We start from the raw sequence: 21,048 nt of genomic DNA on the forward strand, positions 1-21,048 counted from the left end.
ATACACAGTACAGATGGATAATGATACAGTATATTTGTTGTTATACACAGTATAGATGGATAATGATACAGTATATTTGTTGTTATACACAGTATAGATGGATAATGATACAGTATATTTGTTGTTATACACAGTACAGATGGATAATGATACAGTATATTTGTTGTTATACACAGTATAGATGGATAATGATACAGTATATTTGTTGTTATACACAGTACAGATGGATAATGATACAGTATATTTGTTGTTATACACAGTATAGATGGATAATGATACAGTATATTTGTTATACACAGTACAGATGGATAATGATACAGTATATTTGTTGTTATACACAGTACAGATGGATAATGACACAGTATATTTGTTGTTATACACAGTACAGATGGATAATGATACAGTATATTTGTTATACACAGTACAGATGGATAATGATACAGTATATTTGTTATACACAGTACAGATGGATAATGATACAGTATATTTGTTGTTATACACAGTACAGATGGATAATGACACAGTATATTTGTTGTTATACACAGTATAGATGGATAATGATACAGTATATTTGTTGTTATACACAGTATAGATGGATAATGATACAGTATATTTGTTATACACAGTACAGATGGATAATGATACAGTATATTTGTTGTTATACACAGTACAGATGGATAATGATACAGTATATTTGTTGTTATACACAGTACAGATGGATAATGATACAGTATATTTGTTATACACAGTACAGATGGATAATGATACAGTATATTTGTTGTTATACACAGTACAGATGGATAATGACACAGTATATTTGTTGTTATACACAGTACAGATGGATAATGATACAGTATATTTGTTGTTATACACAGTATAGATGGATAATGATACAGTATATTTGTTGTTATACACAGTACAGATGGGTAATGATACATAGTATATTTGTTGTTATACACAGTACAGATGGATAATGATACAGTATATTTGTTATACACAGTACAGATGGATAATGATACAGTATATTTGTTGTTATACACAGTACAGATGGATAATGACACAGTATATTTGTTGTTATACACAGTACAGATGGATAATGATACAGTATATTTGTTATACACAGTACAGATGGATAATGATACAGTATATTTGTTGTTATACACAGTACAGATGGATAATGACACAGTATATTTGTTGTTATACACAGTACAGATGGATAATGATACATAGTATATTTGTTGTTATACACAGTACAGATGGATAATGATACAGTATATTTGTTATACACAGTACAGATGGATAATGATACAGTATATTTGTTGTTATACACAGTACAGATGGATAATGATACAGTATATTTGTTATACACAGTATAGATGGACAATGATACAGTATATTTGTTGTTATACACAGTATAGATGGATAATGATACAGTATATTTGTTGTTATACACAGTATAGATGGATAATGATACAGTATATTTGTTATACACAGTATAGATGGATAATGATACAGTATATTTGTTATACACAGTATAGATGGATAATGATACAGTATATTTGTTATACACAGTATAGATGGATAATGATACAGTATATTTGTTGTTATACACAGTACAGATGGATAATGACACAGTATATTTGTTGTTATACACAGTACAGATGGATAATGATACAGTATATTTGTTGTTATACACAGTATAGATGGATAATGATACAGTATATTTGTTGTTATACACAGTACAGATGGATAATGATACAGTATATTTGTTGTTATACACAGTACAGATGGATAATGACACAGTATATTTGTTGTTATACACAGTATAGATGGATAATGATACATAGTATATTTGTTGTTATACACAGTACACGTAAGGGTGGTGTTAGATATGGGGGGACAGCCACAAGTCACATGACTACCTTAAACGTCAGAGCACCGCCCATTGCAGTTGGCAGCACTCCTATAAATAGAGCCTTCATGTCCAATGTGATTGACACTTGAGGCTACCAATCACTTCACACCTGCTGACCCACATTCAACAACACGTTGAACCATTGGATTTTCACTGACCAATCACAGTCTGGTAATCATCTAACCTCATGACATCATCGCCCCACCTTCTTAATTGACAGCCGTATCTACCAATCGGAATCTGATATTCCTGACACTTTGCTTCGTGATTGGTAGGAATCCTGCTTCGTCCCCGCCCCCTGCCCTTAGAATGGCGGAGACTCCGTATAAATAATCTACCTGACAGGAGACGGGCTGAAGTCAAGTACGTCGGTGTGTGAGGGGCAGTATCCTGGCCGCGGAGCCCCGGTCGGCGGTGTCAGCTCGGTAAGGGCCGCACTGCGCGACTGAGAGTGTGGGGAAGAGGAGTGTGCGGGGCCGGGCGAGCGGCTGTGAGGGCCCCGTGTGACGTACAGGGGCCCGGGTTACACGTATGCCAGAGGGGCCCCAAAGTGCGGTGTATACGACCGTGAGGGGCCCCTGTGGAATGTATAGGTGACTGTGAGGGGCCCCTGTGTAATGTATATGTGCTTGTGAGGGGCCCCTGTGTAATGTATAGGGGATGGTGAGGAGCACCCCTGTGTAATGTATATGTGCTTGTGAGGGGCCCCTGTGTAATGTATAGGGGACTGTGAGGGGGGGCCCCTGTGTAATGTATATGTGCTTGTGAGGGGCCCCTGTGTAATGTATAGGGGATTGTGAGGAGCACCCCTGTGTAATGTATAGGGGACTGTGAGGAGCCCCTGTGTAATGTATAGGGGACTGTGAGGGGCCCCTGTGTAATGTATAGGAGATAGTGAGGGGCCCCCAGTGTAATGTATAGGGGACTGTGAGGGGCCCCCAGTGTAATGTATAGGGGACTGTGAGGGGGGGCCCCTGTGTAATGTATAGGGGACTGTGAGGGGCCCCTGTGGAATGTATAGGGGACTGTGAGGGGGGGCCCCTGTGTAATGTATAGGGGACTGTGAGGGGCCCCAGTGGAATGTATAGGTGACTGTGAGGGGCCCCTGTGTAATGTATATGTGCTTGTGAGGGCCCCCCTGTGTAATGTATAGGGGATGGTGAGGAGCACCCCTGTGTAATGTATAGGGGACTGTGAGGGGGGGCCCCTGTGTAATGTATATGTGCTTGTGAGGGGCCCCTGTGTAATGTATAGGGGACTGTGAGGGGGGGCCCCTGTGTAATGTATATGTGCTTGTGAGGGGCCCCTGTGTAATGTATAGGGGACTGTGAGGGGGGGCCCCTGTGTAATGTATAGGGGATTGTGAGGGGCCCCTGTGTAATGTATATGTGCTTGTGAGGGGCCCCTGTGTAATGTATAGGGGATTGTGAGGGGCCCCCAGTGTAATGTATAGGGGACGGTGAGGGGCCCCTGTGTAATGTATATGTGATTGTGAGGGGCCCCTGTGTAATGTATAGGGGACTGTGAGGGGGGGTGCCTGTGTAATGTATAGGGGAACGGTGAGGGGCCCCTGTGTAATGTATAGGGGGATGGTGAGGGGCCCCTGTGTAATGTATAGGGGGACGGTGAGGGGCCCCTGTGTAATGTATAGGGGATTGTGAGGGGGGGCCTGTGTAATGTATAGGGGAACGGTGAGGGGCCCCTGTGTAATGTATAGGGGATTGTGAGGGGGGCCTGTGTAATGTATAGGGGAACGGTGAGGGGCCCCTGTGTAATGTATAGGGGATTGTGAGGGGGGGCCCTGTGTAATGTATAGGGGGACGGTGGGGGGGGCCCTGTGTAATGTATAGGGGGACGGTGGGGGGGGGCTCCTGTGTAATGTATAGGGGAACGGTGAGGGGCCCCTGTGTAATGTATAGGGGATTGTGAGGGGGGGCCTGTGTAATGTATAGGGGAACGGTGAGGGGCCCCTGTGTAATGTATAGGGGATTGTGAGGGGGGGCCTGTGTAATGTATAGGGGAACGGTGAGGGGCCCCTGTGTAATGTATAGGGGATTGTGAGGGGGGGGGCCTGTGTAATGTATAGGGGGACGGTGGGGGGGGGGGGCTCCTGTGTAATGTATAGGGGAACGGTGAGGGGCCCCTGTGTAATGTATAGGGGATTGTGAGGGGGGGGCCTGTGTAATGTATAGGGGAACGGTGAGGGGCCCCTGTGTAATGTATAGGGGACGGTGAGGGGCCCCTCTGTAATGTATAGGGGGACGGTGGGGGGGGCCCTCTGTAATGTATAGGGGGACAGTGGGAGGGGCCCTGTGTAATGTATAGGGGGACGGTGGGGGGGGGCCCTGTGTAATGTATAGGGGGACGGTGGGGGGGGGCCCTGTGTAATGTATAGGGGGACGGTGGGGGGGGGCCCTGTGTAATGTATAGGGGGACGGTGGGGGGGGGCCCTGTGTAATGTATAGGGGGACGGTGGGGGGGGGCCCTGTGTAATGTATAGGGGGACGGTGAGGGGGGGGGGCCCTGTGTAATGTATAGGGGGACGGTGAGGGGGGGGGGGCCCTGTGTAATGTATAGGGGGACGGTGAGGGGGGGGGGCCCTGTGTAATGTATAGGGGGACGGTGGGGGGGGGGCCCTGTGTAATGTATAGGGGGACGGTGGGGGGGGGGGCCCTGTGTAATGTATAGGGGGACGGTGAGGGGGGGGGGGCCCTGTGTAATGTATAGGGGGACGGTGAGGGGGGGGGGGCCCTGTGTAATGTATAGGGGGACGGTGAGGGGGGGGGGGCCCTGTGTAATGTATAGGGGGACGGTGAGGGGGGGGGGCCCTGTGTAATGTATAGGGGGACGGTGAGGGGGGGGGGCCCTGTGTAATGTATAGGGGGACGGTGAGGGGGGGGGCCCTGTGTAATGTATAGGGGGACGGTGAGGGGGGGGGGCCCTGTGTAATGTATAGGGGGACGGTGGGGGGGGCCCTGTGTAATGTATAGGGGGACGGTGGGGGGGGGCCCTGTGTAATGTATAGGGGGACGGTGGGGGGGGCCCTGTGTAATGTATAGGGGGACGGTGGGGGGGGCCCTGTGTAATGTATAGGGGGACGGTGGGGGGGGGGCCCTGTGTAATGTATAGGGGGACGGTGGGGGGGGGGGCCCTGTGTAATGTATAGGGGGACGGTGGGGGGGGGGGCCCTGTGTAATGTATAGGGGGACGGTTAGGGGGGGGGGCCCTGTGTAATGTATAGGGGGACGGTGAGGGGGGGGGCCCTGTGTAATGTATAGGGGGACGGTGAGGGGGGGAGCCCTGTGTAATGTATAGGGGGACGGTGAGGGGGGGGCCCTGTGTAATGTATAGGGGGACGGTGAGGGGGGGGGCCCTGTGTAATGTATAGGGGGACGGTGAGAGGGGGGGGGCCCTGTGTAATGTATAGGGGGACGGTGAGAGGGGGGGGGCCCTGTGTAATGTATAGGGGGACGGTGAGAGGGGGGGGCCCTGTGTAATGTATAGGGGGACGGTGAGGGTCACTGGAAGGGGCCAATATGGGACTCACAGGGGCTTCAATGTCACTGATAGGAGCATGGAGGTAGTAACTAGCGGCCCATAAGGGACTGACAGGGGCCTTGTATGGGATAAATATGATTGCCTGTGTAGGGTTTCATATGTGACTGGCAGGAGCCCAGTATAGGGTTGCCTGTGCCCATATGTGACTGGAGCCCAGTATAGGATTGCCTGTGCCCATATGTGACAGGAGCCCAGTATAGGATTGCCTGTGCCCATATGTGACTGGAGCCCAGTATAGGATTGCCTGTGCCCATATGTGACAGGAGCCCAGTATAGGATTGCCTGTGCCCATATGTGACTGGCAGGAGCCCAGTATAGGATTGCCTGTGCCCATATGTGACTGGAGCCCAGTATAGGATTGCCTGTGCCCATATGTGACAGGAGCCCAGTATAGGATTGCCTGTGCCCATATGTGACTGGCAGGAGCCCAGTATAGGATTGCCTGTGCCCATATGTGACTGGCAGGAGCCCAGTATAGGATTGCCTGTGCCCATATGTGACTGGCAGGAGCCCAGTATAGGATTGCCTGTGCCCATATGTGACTGGCAGGAGCCCAGTATAGGATTGCCTGTGCCCATATGTGACTGGCAGGAGCCCAGTATAGGATTGCCTGTGCCCATATGTGACAGGAGCCCAGTATAGGATTGCCTGTGCCCATATGTGACAGGAGCCCAGTATAGGATTGCCTGTGCCCATATGTGACTGGCAGGAGCCCAGTATAGGATTGCCTGTGCCCATATGTGACTGGAGCCAAGTATAGGATTGCCTGTGCCCATATGTGACTGGCAGGAGCCCAGTATAGGATTGCCTGTGCCCATATGTGACTGGCAGGAGCCCAGTATAGGATTGCCTGTGCCCATATGTGACTGGCAGGAGCCCAGTATAGGATTGCCTGTGCCCATATGTGACAGGAGCCCAGTATAGGATTGCCTGTGCCCATATGTGACTGGAGCCCAGTATAGGATTGCCTGTGCCCATATGTGACAGGAGCCCAGTATAGGATTGCCTGTGCCCATATGTGACTGGCAGGAGCCCAGTATAGGATTGCCTGTGCCCATATGTGACTGGCAGGAGCCCAGTATAGGATTGCCTGTGCCCATATGTGACTGGCAGGAGCCCAGTATAGGATTGCCTGTGCCCATATGTGACTGGCAGGAGCCCAGTATAGGATTGCCTGTGCCCATATGTGACTGGCAGGAGCCCAGTATAGGATTGCCTGTGCCCTTATGTGACAGGAGCCCAGTATAGGATTGCCTGTGCCCATATGTGACAGGAGCCCAGTATAGGATTGCCTGTGCCCATATGTGACTGGCAGGAGCCCAGTATAGGATTGCCTGTGCCCATATGTGACTGGAGCCAAGTATAGGATTGCCTGTGCCCATATGTGACTGGCAGGAGCCCAGTATAGGATTGCCTGTGCCCATATGTGACTGGCAGGAGCCCAGTATAGGATTGCCTGTGCCCATATGTGACTGGCAGGAGCCCAGTATAGGATTGCCTGTGCCCATATGTGACAGGAGCCCAGTATAGGATTGCCTGTGCCCATATGTGACAGGAGCCCAGTATAGGATTGCCTGTGCCCATATGTGACAGGAGCCCAGTATAGGATTGCCTGTGCCCATATGTGACAGGAGCCCAGTATAGGATTGCCTGTGCCCATATGTGACAGGAGCCCAGTATAGGATTGCCTGTGCCCATATGTGATAGGAGCCCAGTATAGGATTGCCTGTGCCCATATGTGACTGGAGCCCAGTATAGGATTGCCTGTGCCCATATGTGACTGGAGCCCAGTATAGGATTGCCTGTGCCCATATGTGACAGGAGCCCAGTATAGGATTGCCTGTGCCCATATGTGACAGGGGCCCAGTATAGGATTGCCTGTGCCCATATGTGACAGGGGCCCAGTATAGGATTGCCTGTGCCCATATGTGACTGACTGGAGCCCAGTATAGGATTGCCTGTGCCCATATGTGACTGGAGACCAGTATAGGATTGCCTTTGCCTATATGTGACTGTAGCCCAGTATAGGATTGCCTGTGCCCATATGTGACAGGAGCCCAGTATAGGATTGCCTGTGCCCATATGTGACAGGAGCCCAGTATAGGATTGCCTGTGCCCATATGTGACAGGAGCCCAGTATAGGATTGCCTGTGCCCATATGTGACAGGAGCCCAGTATAGGATTGCCTGTGCCCATATGTGACTGGCAGGAGCCCAGTATAGGATTGCCTGTGCCCATATGTGACTGGCAGGAGCCCAGTATAGGATTGCCTGTGCCCATATGTGACTGGCAGGAGCCCAGTATAGGATTGCCTGTGCCCATATGTGACTGGCAGGAGCCCAGTATAGGATTGCCTGTGCCCATATGTGACTGGCAGGAGCCCAGTATAGGATTGCCTGTGCCCATATGTGACTGGCAGGAGCCCAGTATAGGATTGCCTGTGCCCATATGTGACTGGCAGGAGCCCAGTATGGGATTGCCTGTGCCCATATGTGACTGGCAGGAGCCCAGTATGGGATTGCCTGTGCCCATATGTGACTGGCAGGAGCCCAGTATGGGATTGTCTGTGCCCATATGTGACTGGCAGGAGCCCAGTATGGGATTGCCTGTGCCCATATGTGACTGGCAGGAGCCCAGTATGGGATTGCCTGTGCCCATATGTGACTGGCAGGAGCCCAGTATGGGATTGCCTGTGCCCATATGTGACAGGAGCCCAGTATAGGATTGCCTGTGCCCATATGTGACAGGAGCCCAGTATAGGATTGTATGTGCCCATATGTGACTGGAGCCCAGTATAGGATTGCCTGTGCCCATATGTGACTGGAGCCCAGTATAGGATTGCCTGTGCCCATATGTGACAGGAGCCCAGTATAGGATTGCCTGTGCCCATATGTGACAGGAGCCCAGTATAGGATTGCCTGTGCCCATATGTGACAGGAGCCCAGTATAGGATTGCCTGTGCCCATATGTTACTGACAGGAGCCCAGTATAGGATTGCCTGTGCCCATATGTGACAGGAGCCCAGTATAGGATTGCCTGTGCCCATATGTGACTGGAGCCCAGTATAGGATTGCCTGTGCCCATATGTGACAGGAGCCCAGTATAGGATTGCCTGTGCCCATATGTGACTGGCAGGAGCCCAGTATAGGATTGCCTGTGCCCATATGTGACAGGAGCCCAGTATAGGATTGCCTGTGCCCATATGTGACAGGAGCCCAGTATAGGATTGTATGTGCCCATATGTGACAGGAGCCCAGTATAGGATTGTATGTGCCCATATGTGACAGGAGCCCAGTGTAGGATTGCTTGTGCCCATATGTGACTGGAGCCCAGTGTAGGATTGCCTGTGCCCATATGTGACTGGCAGGAGCCCAGTATAGGATTGCCTGTGCCCATATGTGACTGGCAGGAGCCCAGTATAGGATTGCCTGTGCCCATATGTGACTGGCAGGAGCCCAGTATAGGATTGCCTGTGCCCATATGTGACTGGCAGGAGCCCAGTATAGGATTGCCTGTGCCCATATGTGACTGGCAGGAGCCCAGTATAGGATTGCCTGTGCCCATATGTGACTGGCAGGAGCCCAGTATAGGATTGCCTGTGCCCATATGTGACTGGCAGGAGCCCAGTATAGGATTGCCTGTGCCCATATGTGACAGGAGCCCAGTATAGGATTGCCTGTGCCCATATGTGACTGGAGCCCAGTATAGGATTGCCTGTGGCCATATGTGACAGGAGCCCAGTATAGGATTGCCTGTGCCCATATGTGACAGGAGCCCAGTATAGGATTGCCTGTGCCCATATGTGATAGGAGCCCAGTATAGGATTGTATGTGCCCATATGTGACTGGCAGGAGCCCAGTATAGGATTGCCTGTGCCCATATGTGACTGGCAGGAGCCCAGTATAGGATTGCCTGTGCCCATATGTGACTGGAGCCCAGTATAGGATTGCCTGTGCCCATATGTGACTGGAGCCCAGTATAGGATTGCCTGTGCCCATATGTGACAGGAGCCCAGTATAGGATTGCCTGTGCCCATATGTGACAGGAGCCCAGTATAGGATTGCCTGTGCCCATATGTGACAGGAGCCCAGTATAGGATTGCCTGTGCCCATATGTGACAGGAGCCCAGTATAGGATTGCCTGTGCCCATATGTTACTGACAGGAGCCCAGTATAGGATTGCCTGTGCCCATATGTGACAGGAGCCCAGTATAGGATTGTATGTGCCCATATGTGACAGGAGCCCAGTGTAGGATTGCCTGTGCCCATATGTGACTGGAGCCCAGTGTAGGATTGCCTGTGCCCATATGTGACTGGAGCCCAGTATAGGATTGCCTGTGCCCATATGTGACTGGCAGGAGCCCAGTATAGGATTGCCTGTGCCCATATGTGACTGGCAGGAGCCCAGTATAGGATTGCCTGTGCCCATATGTGACTGGCAGGAGCCCAGTATAGGATTGCCTGTGCCCATATGTGACTGGCAGGAGCCCAGTATAGGATTGCCTGTGCCCATATGTGACTGGCAGGAGCCCAGTATAGGATTGCCTGTGCCCATATGTGACAGGAGCCCAGTATAGGATTGCCTGTGCCCATATGTGACTGGCAGGAGCCCAGTATAGGATTGCCTGTGCCCATATGTGACAGGAGCCCAGTATAGGATTGCCTGTGGCCATATGTGACAGGAGCCCAGTATAGGATTGCCTGTGCCCATATGTGACTGGCAGGAGCCCAGTATAGGATTGCCTGTGCCCATATGTGACTGGCAGGAGCCCAGTATAGGATTGCCTGTGCCCATATGTGACAGGAGCCCAGTATAGGATTGCCTGTGCCCATATGTGACTGGAGCCCAGTATAGGATTGCCTGTGCCCATATGTGACAGGAGCCCAGTATAGGATTGCCTGTGCCCATATGTGACTGGCAGGAGCCCAGTATAGGATTGCCTGTGCCCATATGTGACAGGAGCCCAGTATAGGATTGCCTGTGCCCATATGTGACAGGAGCCCAGTATAGGATTGCCTGTGCCCATATGTGACTGGAGCCCAGTATAGGATTGCCTGTGCCCATATGTGACAGGAGCCCAGTATAGGATTGCCTGTGCCCATATGTGACTGGCAGGAGCCCAGTATAGGATTGCCTGTGCCCATATGTGACAGGAGCCCAGTATAGGATTGCCTGTGCCCATATGTGACAGGAGCCCAGTATAGGATTGTATGTGCCCATATGTGACAGGAGCCCAGTATAGGATTGTATGTGCCCATATGTGACAGGAGCCCAGTATAGGATTGCCTGTGCCCATATGTGACTGGAGCCCAGTGTAGGATTGCCTGTGCCCATATGTGACTGGAGCCCAGTATAGGATTGCCTGTGCCCATATGTGACTGGCAGGAGCCCAGTATAGGATTGCCTGTGCCCATATGTGACTGGCAGGAGCCCAGTATAGGATTGCCTGTGCCCATATGTGACTGGCAGGAGCCCAGTATAGGATTGCCTGTGCCCATATGTGACTGGCAGGAGCCCAGTATAGGATTGCCTGTGCCCATATGTGACAGGAGCCCAGTATAGGATTGCCTGTGCCCATATGTGACTGGAGCCCAGTATAGGATTGCCTGTGGCCATATGTGACAGGAGCCCAGTATAGGATTGCCTGTGCCCATATGTGACAGGAGCCCAGTATAGGATTGCCTGTGCCCATATGTGATAGGAGCCCAGTATAGGATTGTATGTGCCCATATGTGACTGGCAGGAGCCCAGTATAGGATTGCCTGTGCCCATATGTGACTGGCAGGAGCCCAGTATAGGATTGCCTGTGCCCATATGTGACTGGAGCACAGAATAGGATTGCCTGTGCCCATATGTGACTGGAGCCCAGTATAGGATTGCCTGTGCCCATATGTGACAGGAGCCCAGTATAGGATTGCCTGTGCCCATATGTGACAGGAGCCCAGTATAGGATTGCCTGTGCCCATATGTGACAGGAGCCCAGTATAGGATTGCCTGTGCCCATATGTGACAGGAGCCCAGTATAGGATTGCCTGTGCCCATATGTTACTGACAGGAGCCCAGTATAGGATTGCCTGTGCCCATATGTGACAGGAGCCCAGTATAGGATTGTATGTGCCCATATGTGACAGGAGCCCAGTGTAGGATTGCCTGTGCCCATATGTGACTGGAGCCCAGTGTAGGATTGCCTGTGCCCATATGTGACTGGAGCCCAGTATAGGATTGCCTGTGCCCATATGTGACTGGCAGGAGCCCAGTATAGGATTGCCTGTGCCCATATGTGACTGGCAGGAGCCCAGTATAGGATTGCCTGTGCCCATATGTGACTGGCAGGAGCCCAGTATAGGATTGCCTGTGCCCATATGTGACTGGCAGGAGCCCAGTATAGGATTGCCTGTGCCCATATGTGACTGGCAGGAGCCCAGTATAGGATTGCCTGTGCCCATATGTGACAGGAGCCCAGTATAGGATTGCCTGTGCCCATATGTGACTGGCAGGAGCCCAGTATAGGATTGCCTGTGCCCATATGTGACAGGAGCCCAGTATAGGATTGCCTGTGGCCATATGTGACAGGAGCCCAGTATAGGATTGCCTGTGCCCATATGTGACTGGCAGGAGCCCAGTATAGGATTGCCTGTGCCCATATGTGACTGGCAGGAGCCCAGTATAGGATTGCCTGTGCCCATATGTGACAGGAGCCCAGTATAGGATTGCCTGTGCCCATATGTGACTGGAGCCCAGTATAGGATTGCCTGTGCCCATATGTGACAGGAGCCCAGTATAGGATTGCCTGTGCCCATATGTGACTGGCAGGAGCCCAGTATAGGATTGCCTGTGCCCATATGTGACAGGAGCCCAGTATAGGATTGCCTGTGCCCATATGTGACAGGAGCCCAGTATAGGATTGTATGTGCCCATATGTGACAGGAGCCCAGTATAGGATTGTATGTGCCCATATGTGACTGGAGCCCAGTGTAGGATTGCCTGTGCCCATATGTGACTGGAGCCCAGTGTAGGATTGCCTGTGCCCATATGTGACTGGCAGGAGCCCAGTATAGGATTGCCTGTGCCCATATGTGACTGGCAGGAGCCCAGTATAGGATTGCCTGTGCCCATATGTGACTGGCAGGAGCCCAGTATAGGATTGCCTGTGCCCATATGTGACTGGCAGGAGCCCAGTATAGGATTGCCTGTGCCCATATGTGACTGGCAGGAGCCCAGTATGGGATTGCCTGTGCCCATATGTGACTGGCAGGAGCCCAGTATAGGATTGCCTGTGCCCATATGTGACAGGAGCCCAGTATAGGATTGCCTGTGCCCATATGTGACTGGAGCCCAGTATAGGATTGCCTGTGCCCATATGTGACAGGAGCCCAGTATAGGATTGCCTGTGCCCATATGTGACAGGAGCCCAGTATAGGATTGCCTGTGCCCATATGTGATAGGAGCCCAGTATAGGATTGTATGTGCCCATATGTGACTGGCAGGAGCCCAGTATAGGATTGCCTGTGCCCATATGTGACTGGCAGGAGCCCAGTATAGGATTGCCTGTGCCCATATGTGACTGGAGCCCAGTATAGGATTGCCTGTGCCCATATGTGACTGGAGCCCAGTATAGGATTGCCTGTGCCCATATGTGACAGGAGCCCAGTATAGGATTGCCTGTGCCCATATGTGACAGGAGCCCAGTATAGGATTGCCTGTGCCCATATGTGACAGGAGCCCAGTATAGGATTGCCTGTGCCCATATGTTACTGACAGGAGCCCAGTATAGGATTGCCTGTGCCCATATGTGACAGGAGCCCAGTATAGGATTGTATGTGCCCATATGTGACAGGAGCCCAGTGTAGGATTGCCTGTGCCCATATGTGACTGGAGCCCAGTGTAGGATTGCCTGTGCCCATATGTGACTGGCAGGAGCCCAGTATAGGATTGCCTGTGCCCATATGTGACTGGAGCCCAGTATAGGATTGCCTGTGCCCATATGTGACTGGAGCCCAGTGTAGGATTGCCTGTGCCCATATGTGACTGGAGCCCAGTATAGGATTGCCTGTGCCCATATGTGACTGGAGCCCAGTATAGGATTGCCTGTGCCCATATGTGACTGGCAGGAGCCCAGTATAGGATTGCCTGTGCCCATATGTGACTGGCAGGAGCCCAGTATAGGATTGCCTGTGCCCATATGTGACTGGCAGGAGCCCAGTATAGGATTGCCTGTGCCCATATGTGACTGGCAGGAGCCCAGTATAGGATTGCCTGTGCCCATATGTGACTGGCAGGAGCCCAGTATAGGATTGCCTGTGCCCATATGTGACAGGAGCCCAGTATAGGATTGCCTGTGCCCATATGTGACTGGCAGGAGCCCAGTATAGGATTGCCTGTGCCCATATGTGACAGGAGCCCAGTATAGGATTGCCTGTGGCCATATGTGACAGGAGCCCAGTATAGGATTGCCTGTGCCCATATGTGACTGGCAGGAGCCCAGTATAGGATTGCCTGTGCCCATATGTGACTGGCAGGAGCCCAGTATAGGATTGCCTGTGCCCATATGTGACAGGAGCCCAGTATAGGATTGCCTGTGCCCATATGTGATAGGAGCCCAGTATAGGATTGTATGTGCCCATATGTGACTGGCAGGAGCCCAGTATAGGATTGCCTGTGCCCATATGTGACTGGCAGGAGCCCAGTATAGGATTGCCTGTGCCCATATGTGACTGGAGCCCAGTATAGGATTGCCTGTGCCCATATGTGACTGGAGCCCAGTATAGGATTGCCTGTGCCCATATGTGACAGGAGCCCAGTATAGGATTGCCTGTGCCCATATGTGACAGGAGCCCAGTATAGGATTGCCTGTGCCCATATGTGACAGGAGCCCAGTATAGGATTGCCTGTGCCCATATGTTACTGACAGGAGCCCAGTATAGGATTGCCTGTGCCCATATGTGACAGGAGCCCAGTATAGGATTGTATGTGCCCATATGTGACAGGAGCCCAGTGTAGGATTGCCTGTGCCCATATGTGACTGGAGCCCAGTGTAGGATTGCCTGTGCCCATATGTGACTGGCAGGAGCCCAGTATAGGATTGCCTGTGCCCATATGTGACTGGAGCCCAGTATAGGATTGCCTGTGCCCATATGTGACTGGAGCCCAGTGTAGGATTGCCTGTGCCCATATGTGACTGGAGCCCAGTATAGGATTGTATGTGCCCATATGTGACAGGAGCCCAGTATAGGATTGCCTGTGCCCATATGTGACTGGAGCCCAGTATAGGATTGCCTGTGCCCATATGTGACTGGAGCCCAGTGTAGGATTGCCTGTGCCCATATGTGACTGGCAGGAGCCCAGTATAGGATTGCCTGTGCCCATATGTGACAGGGGCCCAGTATAGGATTGCCTGTGCCCATATGTGACTGGAGCCCAGTGTAGGATTGCCTGTGCCCATATGTGACTGGAGCCCAGTATAGGATTGCCTGTGCCCATATGTGACTGGAGCCCAGTATAGGATTGCCTGTGCCCATATGTGACTGGCAGGAGCCCAGTATAGGATTGCCTGTGCCCATATGTGACTGGCAGGAGCCCAGTATAGGATTGCCTGTGCCCATATGTGACTGGCAGGAGCCCAGTATAGGATTGCCTGTGCCCATATGTGACTGGCAGGAGCCCAGTATAGGATTGCCTGTGCCCATATGTGACTGGCAGGAGCCCAGTATAGGATTGCCTGTGCCCATATGTGACAGGAGCCCAGTATAGGATTGCCTGTGCCCATATGTGACTGGCAGGAGCCCAGTATAGGATTGCCTGTGCCCATATGTGACAGGAGCCCAGTATAGGATTGCCTGTGGCCATATGTGACAGGAGCCCAGTATAGGATTGCCTGTGCCCATATGTGACTGGCAGGAGCCCAGTATAGGATTGCCTGTGCCCATATGTGACTGGCAGGAGCCCAGTATAGGATTGCCTGTGCCCATATGTGACTGCCAGGAGCCCAGTATAGGATTGCCTGTGCCCATGTGACTGGCAGGAGCCCAGTATAGGATTGCCTGTGCCCATATGTGACAGGAGCCCAGTATAGGATTGCCTGTGCCCATATGTGACTGGCAGGAGCCCAGTATAGGATTGCCTGTGCCCATATGTGACTGGCAGGAGCCCAGTATAGGATTGCCTGTGCCCATATGTGACTGGCATACCTTTGTGGCTGACTGGGCTTTGCTCCGTCTTCTCCGTACCCTGTGTGCTTTGTATAAGATCTGCTGCAGCCCATATGTTACGTATGTGATGGACAGCGTTGTGTATGAAATCAAAGGGGCCCAGCATGTGACAGAGGCTCGGAGGCCCCCTTTATATTAACTTGCTTTGGTGATGGCTGTTCAGGGCCGTGTATCTAGAGGGCCACAGTTTGGCGACAACCAAAGAGTGTCACACCCTACCCTATAACCTGTATATATCATGTATAGGGTCTCACAGCTGCCCTGTAACCTTTATATATAATGAATGGGGGGTCACACAGCTGCCCTGTAACCTGTATATATCATGTATAGGGTCTCACAGCTGCCCTGTAACCTGTATATATCATGTATGGGGGGGGTCACCCAGCTGCCCTGTAACCTGTATATATCATGTATGGGGGGGGGTCACCCAGCTGCCCTGTAACCTGCATATATCATGTATAGGGTCTCACAGCTGCCCTGTATGTAGTGTCCTGGATACATGTGTTCTGTGTTGTCACAAAGAGCAATGAACAGTAGGGGGCATTCTGATGATGTAGCTTGGTGCTTGGCGCTGTACACACCGGACCTGGCTCTGTAGCTTGGTACCTGGCGCTGTACACATCGGGCCTGGCTCTGTAGCTTGGTGCTTGGCGCTGTACGCACCCGGCCTGGCTCTGTAGCTTGGCGCCTGGCGCTGTACGCACCCGGCCTGGCTCTGTAGCTTGGTGCCTGGCGCTGTACACACCCGGCCTGGCTCTGTAGCTTGGCGCCTGGCGCTGTACACACCGGACCTGGCTCTGTAGCTTGGCGCCTGGCGCTGTACGCACCCGGCCTGGCTCTGTAGCTTGGCGCCTGGCGCTGTACGCACCCGGCCTGGCTCTGTAGCTTGGTACCTGGCGCTGTACACACCGGACCTGGCTCTGTAGCTTGGCGCCTGGCGCTGTACGCACCGGGCCTGGCTCTGTAGCTTGGTACCTGGCGCTGTACACATCGGGCCTGGCTCTGTAGCTTGGTGCCTGGCGCTGTACGCACCCGGCCTGGCTCTGTAGCTTGGCGCCTGGCGCTGTACGCACCCGGCCTGGCTCTGTAGCTTGGTGCCTGGCGCTGTACACACCCGGCCTGGCTCTGTAGCTTGGCGCCTGGCGCTGTACACACCGGACCTGGCTCTGTAGCTTGGCGCCTGGCGCTGTACGCACCCGGCCTGGCTCTGTAGCTTGGCGCCTGGCGCTGTACGCACCCGGCCTGGCTCTGTAGCTTGGTACCTGGCGCTGTACACACCGGGCCTGGCTCTGTAGCTTGGTGCCTGGCGCTGTACGTACCCGGCCTGGCTCTGTAGCTTGGTGCCGGGTGTGTACACACCGGGCCTGGCTCTGTAGCTTGGCGCCTGGCGCTGTACACACCGGACCTGGCTCTGTAGCTTGGCGCCTGGCGCTGTACGCACCCGGCCTGGCTCTGTAGCTTGGCGCCTGGCGCTGTACACACCGGGCCTGGCTCTGTAGCTCGGTACCTGGCGCTGTATGCACTGGGCCTGGCTCTGTAGCTCGGTACCTGGCGCTGTACGCACCTGGCCTGGCTCTGTAGCTTGGTGCCTGGCGCTGTACGCACCCGGCCTGGCTCTGTAGCTTGGCGCCTGGCGCTGTACACACCGGGCCTTGCTCTGTAGCTCGGTGCCTGGCGCTGTACGCACCCGGCCTGGCTCTGTAGCTCGGTACCTGGCGCTGTACGCACCCGGCCTGGCTCTGTAGCTTGGTACCTGGCGCTGTACGCACCCGGCCTGGCTCTGTAGCTTGGCGCCTGGCGCTGTACGCACCGGGCCTGGCTCTGTAGCTTGGCGCCTGGCGCTGTACGCACCCGGCCTGGCTCTGTAGCTCGGTACCTGGCGCTGTACGCACCCGGCCTGGCTCTGTAGCTCGGTACCTGGCGCTGTACGCACCCGGCCTGGCTCTGTAGCTCGGTACCTGGCGCTGTACGCACCCGGCCTGGCTCTGTAGCTCGGTACCTGGCGCTGTACGCACCCGGCCTGGCTCTGTAGCTTGGTACCTGGCGCTGTACGCACCCGGCCTGGCTCTGTAGCTCGGTGCCTGGCGCTGTACGCACCCGGCCTGGCTCTGTAGCTCGGTGCCTGGCGCTGTACGCACCCGGCCTGGCTCTGTAGCTCGGTGCCTGGCGCTGTACGCACCCGGCCTGGCTCTGTAGCTCGGTGCCTGGCGCTGTACGCACCCGGCCTGGCTCTGTAGCTCGGTACCTGGCGCTGTACGCACCCGGCCTGGCTCTGTAGCTCGGTGCCTGGCGCTGTACGCACCCGGCCTGGCTCTGTAGCTTGGTGCCTGGCGCTGTACGCACCCGGCCTGGCTCTGTAGCTTGGTACCTGGCGCTGTACGCACCCGGCCTGGCTCTGTAGCTTGGTACCTGGCGCTGTACGCACCCGGCCTGGCTCTGTAGCTTGGTACCTGGCGCTGTACGCACCCGGCCTGGCTCTGTAGCTCGGTGCCTGGCGCTGTACGCACCCGGCCTGGCTCTGTAGCTTGGCGCCTGTTCTGGGTGGTTTTGCTTGCATTAGACTTCTTGCAGCCATATCCTTCTTAGCTTCTATGTAGCATGAAGCGGTTTCGCCCCCTCCCATATGTTTGTTGCCGTCTGCTCTATAATTTGACGTGTCTGACATGTTTTATTAAATACATTTTGGTTGTCTTTATTCTCCACCCTTGCTGATCCAAGCAAATGTTTAAAGGTCGCCTTATACCCGTCTCGCAGATTGTGTTACATGGAGGGGGAGGGGACCTGGAGCCCATGGGTTGTATGGGTATAAGAAGGATCTGGCAGAGGTGGAGAGTTCAGTGTGTTCACTCTTTGGGCCTGGTCCACCGTGTATATTGTAGATCTCCAGGGCAGATAAGGCCAGCGGATCTAGCAGGTGGCGGGGCAGAGGTCACATTCTGTAACTTGGTGAACTCCTCCTCGTCTTGTGATCCGACCGGTTTATACCTAGGAGGCAGCAACTCCCCCCTAACCAGAACAACCCCCAGAGGCCGGGCAAATATTGACCTGGAGCTGAGAGGGAAGACAAACCGGATTTTATAAGAATTGGTCAAACGTGAAGTAGAGGGAGAAAAAGTCAAATTCCTTATTAAAAACAAAAAACTAACTTTGATCTGTTTGGTTTGTGAGTTTTGTCAAGTTTAAGTCTATTGATGGTATGAGACAATGATAAAAAATGACTCTTATTTTTTTTTCTTCTTAGGAGAAACCAAAGGATTTCATTGTTGCTTCCTCTCTTCCATTTTTGCCACCATCTCTGCCGGTATTAAAGCGCAAGACAGATATGCAGCTTGAAATCCAGGTAGCACTGAATTTTATCATATCTTATCTGTATAACAAGCTGCCCCGGAGACGTGTTAACATTTTTGGTGAAGAACTTGAAAGACTCCTGAAGAAGAAATATGAAGGCCACTGGTATCCGGACAAACCTTACAAGGGTTCGGGCTACCGGTGCATCCATGTCGGGGAGAAGGTGGAGCCTGTCATACAGCAAGCGGCCAACGAGAGTGGACTGGATATAGAAGACATCCGCAGGAACCTTCCTCAGGACCTTAACGTGTGGATTGATCCCTCAGAAGTTTCCTACCAGATCGGGGAGAAAGGACAGGTCAAAGTTCTCTACGTTGATGACGCAAATGAGAATGGAGCAGAGCTGGATAAGGAGATTAAGAACAGTTTTAACCCTGAGGCACAGGCCTTTATGCCAATCACTGACCAGGCATCTCCAGTCTCCAGCTCTCCGTCACCTCCTTTTGGTGACTCTGCTACTGTAAGCCCAACCTTCATGCCCAGATCGGCTCAGCCTTTAACCTTTACGACTGCCACTTTTGCTGCCACCAAGTTCGGATCTACTAAAATGAAGACAAATGCCCGTAACAAGCTGGCGCGGTCCTCCCCAACACAGTTTGGCTTTAATGTCAATAACTTGTTAAAGCAGAGTGCCATGTCCTCATCCATGCACTCTGTGTACAGCCTTGGCCTTACCAACCTCCCTCAGAAAACCTCTGCCCTCTCCCCCAATGCAAAGGAGTTTATCTTCCCTGCCATCCAAGAACAAGGAAGGTCCAGCCTAAGCTGCCCAGGAGACAGTGGGGTGAACCTCGGCCCGCTGCCGTACGCTAACACTTTGGACATGTTTGCAGCGTATGGGGGTCTCAATGAGAAGTCCCTGGTGGAAGGATTGAGTTTCAGCCTAAGTAATGTGCAGTATACTAACCAGCAATTCCAGCCGGTCATGGCTAACTAACCCGAAATAGACCTGCTTCTATATCCAAAGTATTGGACAAGCTGCATGACCCCAATGTGATTTTTCTTTTTCCATTTGCCCTCAGCTTGTAACCTTTGTACATCCAAGGTTGGTTGCAGAAGCACATAAATGATTTTCTTTTGTTTATTTAAAGTTTTCGTTGTTAAGTGGAAACTTAACTCCGTCTTCACTACGTTTTTTTTTAAAGAATTTTGCCTCTTACAGTATTTAGAAGCTAATTTTTTTATAGGCTTTGAACTTTTTGTTTTTCTAAATTGAAGCTATTGGTATGTATAAGATTATGCATACACGGCTCTGAAGAAAATCTGCCCGGCCACTTGCCTGAAAGGTGGATGCGGTGAAAAAGTGTTTAAAAAAAAAAAGTAAAATATAAAATGAAATATATTGTCTATGTATAAAGGGGAATATGTTTTTCCAGCTCTGTGTTTTATATATAAATATATTTACATTACACATTTCAAGATTTTTACGGATCTGTGATTCCTTCAGCAGCTTTATGTAGGTTTTTTTTTTCATTTTATTTTTTTATTTCTGGAATTGTAGTCTTTGAGACCAGTTAAAAAAGACAAAAAAAAAAATGATTCCTCGCTGTACCTTATAATATAGAGGGATACCTGTAATTTCAGAGTTGTATTTTCTGTTACAAATTCAGATTTTTGCTATATAAGATGGAGAGATGTAATTGTAATTTTTGTATCTAAATTGTGCAATACTTGATAAAAAAAGAAATGTTAAAGTATATTAAGTCAGTGTCTTACATGTTAAGAACTGAAATAGTTTATATTTAGTTTGTATTAAAATTATTTTAAATTAAAGTAATCTTCATTTTGGTACTGACCCCCGTCTGCTTGGTCTCTGTATATTTGGGGTGCTTTTATTTCCTTTTCTCCATGTTTATGTAGAAGGGTAAGGTAACACAATGGAAGTTGCTGCTGCAGGGCTCTGAATGGATTTCGCCTCCATTCATGGTCTACAGACCAGCGCATCAGCACTCTCTGCCTCTATTCGGGATTAATAGCATACAAAGTCCACTCAATAAAACTGCTGATTTACTTGTTAGA

General features: G+C 51.6%; 1 protein-coding gene across 1 annotated transcript; it reads left to right on the plus strand.

Moving 5' to 3' along the window:
* Positions 1–2,183: 2,183 nt before the first annotated feature.
* On the plus strand, positions 2,184–20,825 carry TOB1 (transducer of ERBB2, 1). The gene is made up of 2 exons (XM_056549640.1): positions 2,184–2,340; positions 18,923–20,825. Exon 2 carries the CDS (start codon positions 19,004–19,006, stop codon positions 19,964–19,966), a length of 963 nt encoding a protein of 320 aa, XP_056405615.1. The 5' UTR covers positions 2,184–2,340; positions 18,923–19,003; the 3' UTR covers positions 19,967–20,825.
* The last annotated feature ends 223 nt before the right edge of the window (positions 20,826–21,048 follow it).

This window comes from Hyla sarda, chromosome 13 (genome assembly GCF_029499605.1).
Source record: "Hyla sarda isolate aHylSar1 chromosome 13, aHylSar1.hap1, whole genome shotgun sequence".
Taxonomy (NCBI): domain Eukaryota; kingdom Metazoa; phylum Chordata; class Amphibia; order Anura; family Hylidae; genus Hyla; species Hyla sarda.

What these genes read in the sequence shown, in the direction of transcription:
- TOB1 (XM_056549640.1), top strand. Translation starts at nt 19,004, where the DNA reads ATGCAGCTTGAAATCCAGGTAGCACTGAATTTTATCATATCTTATCTG.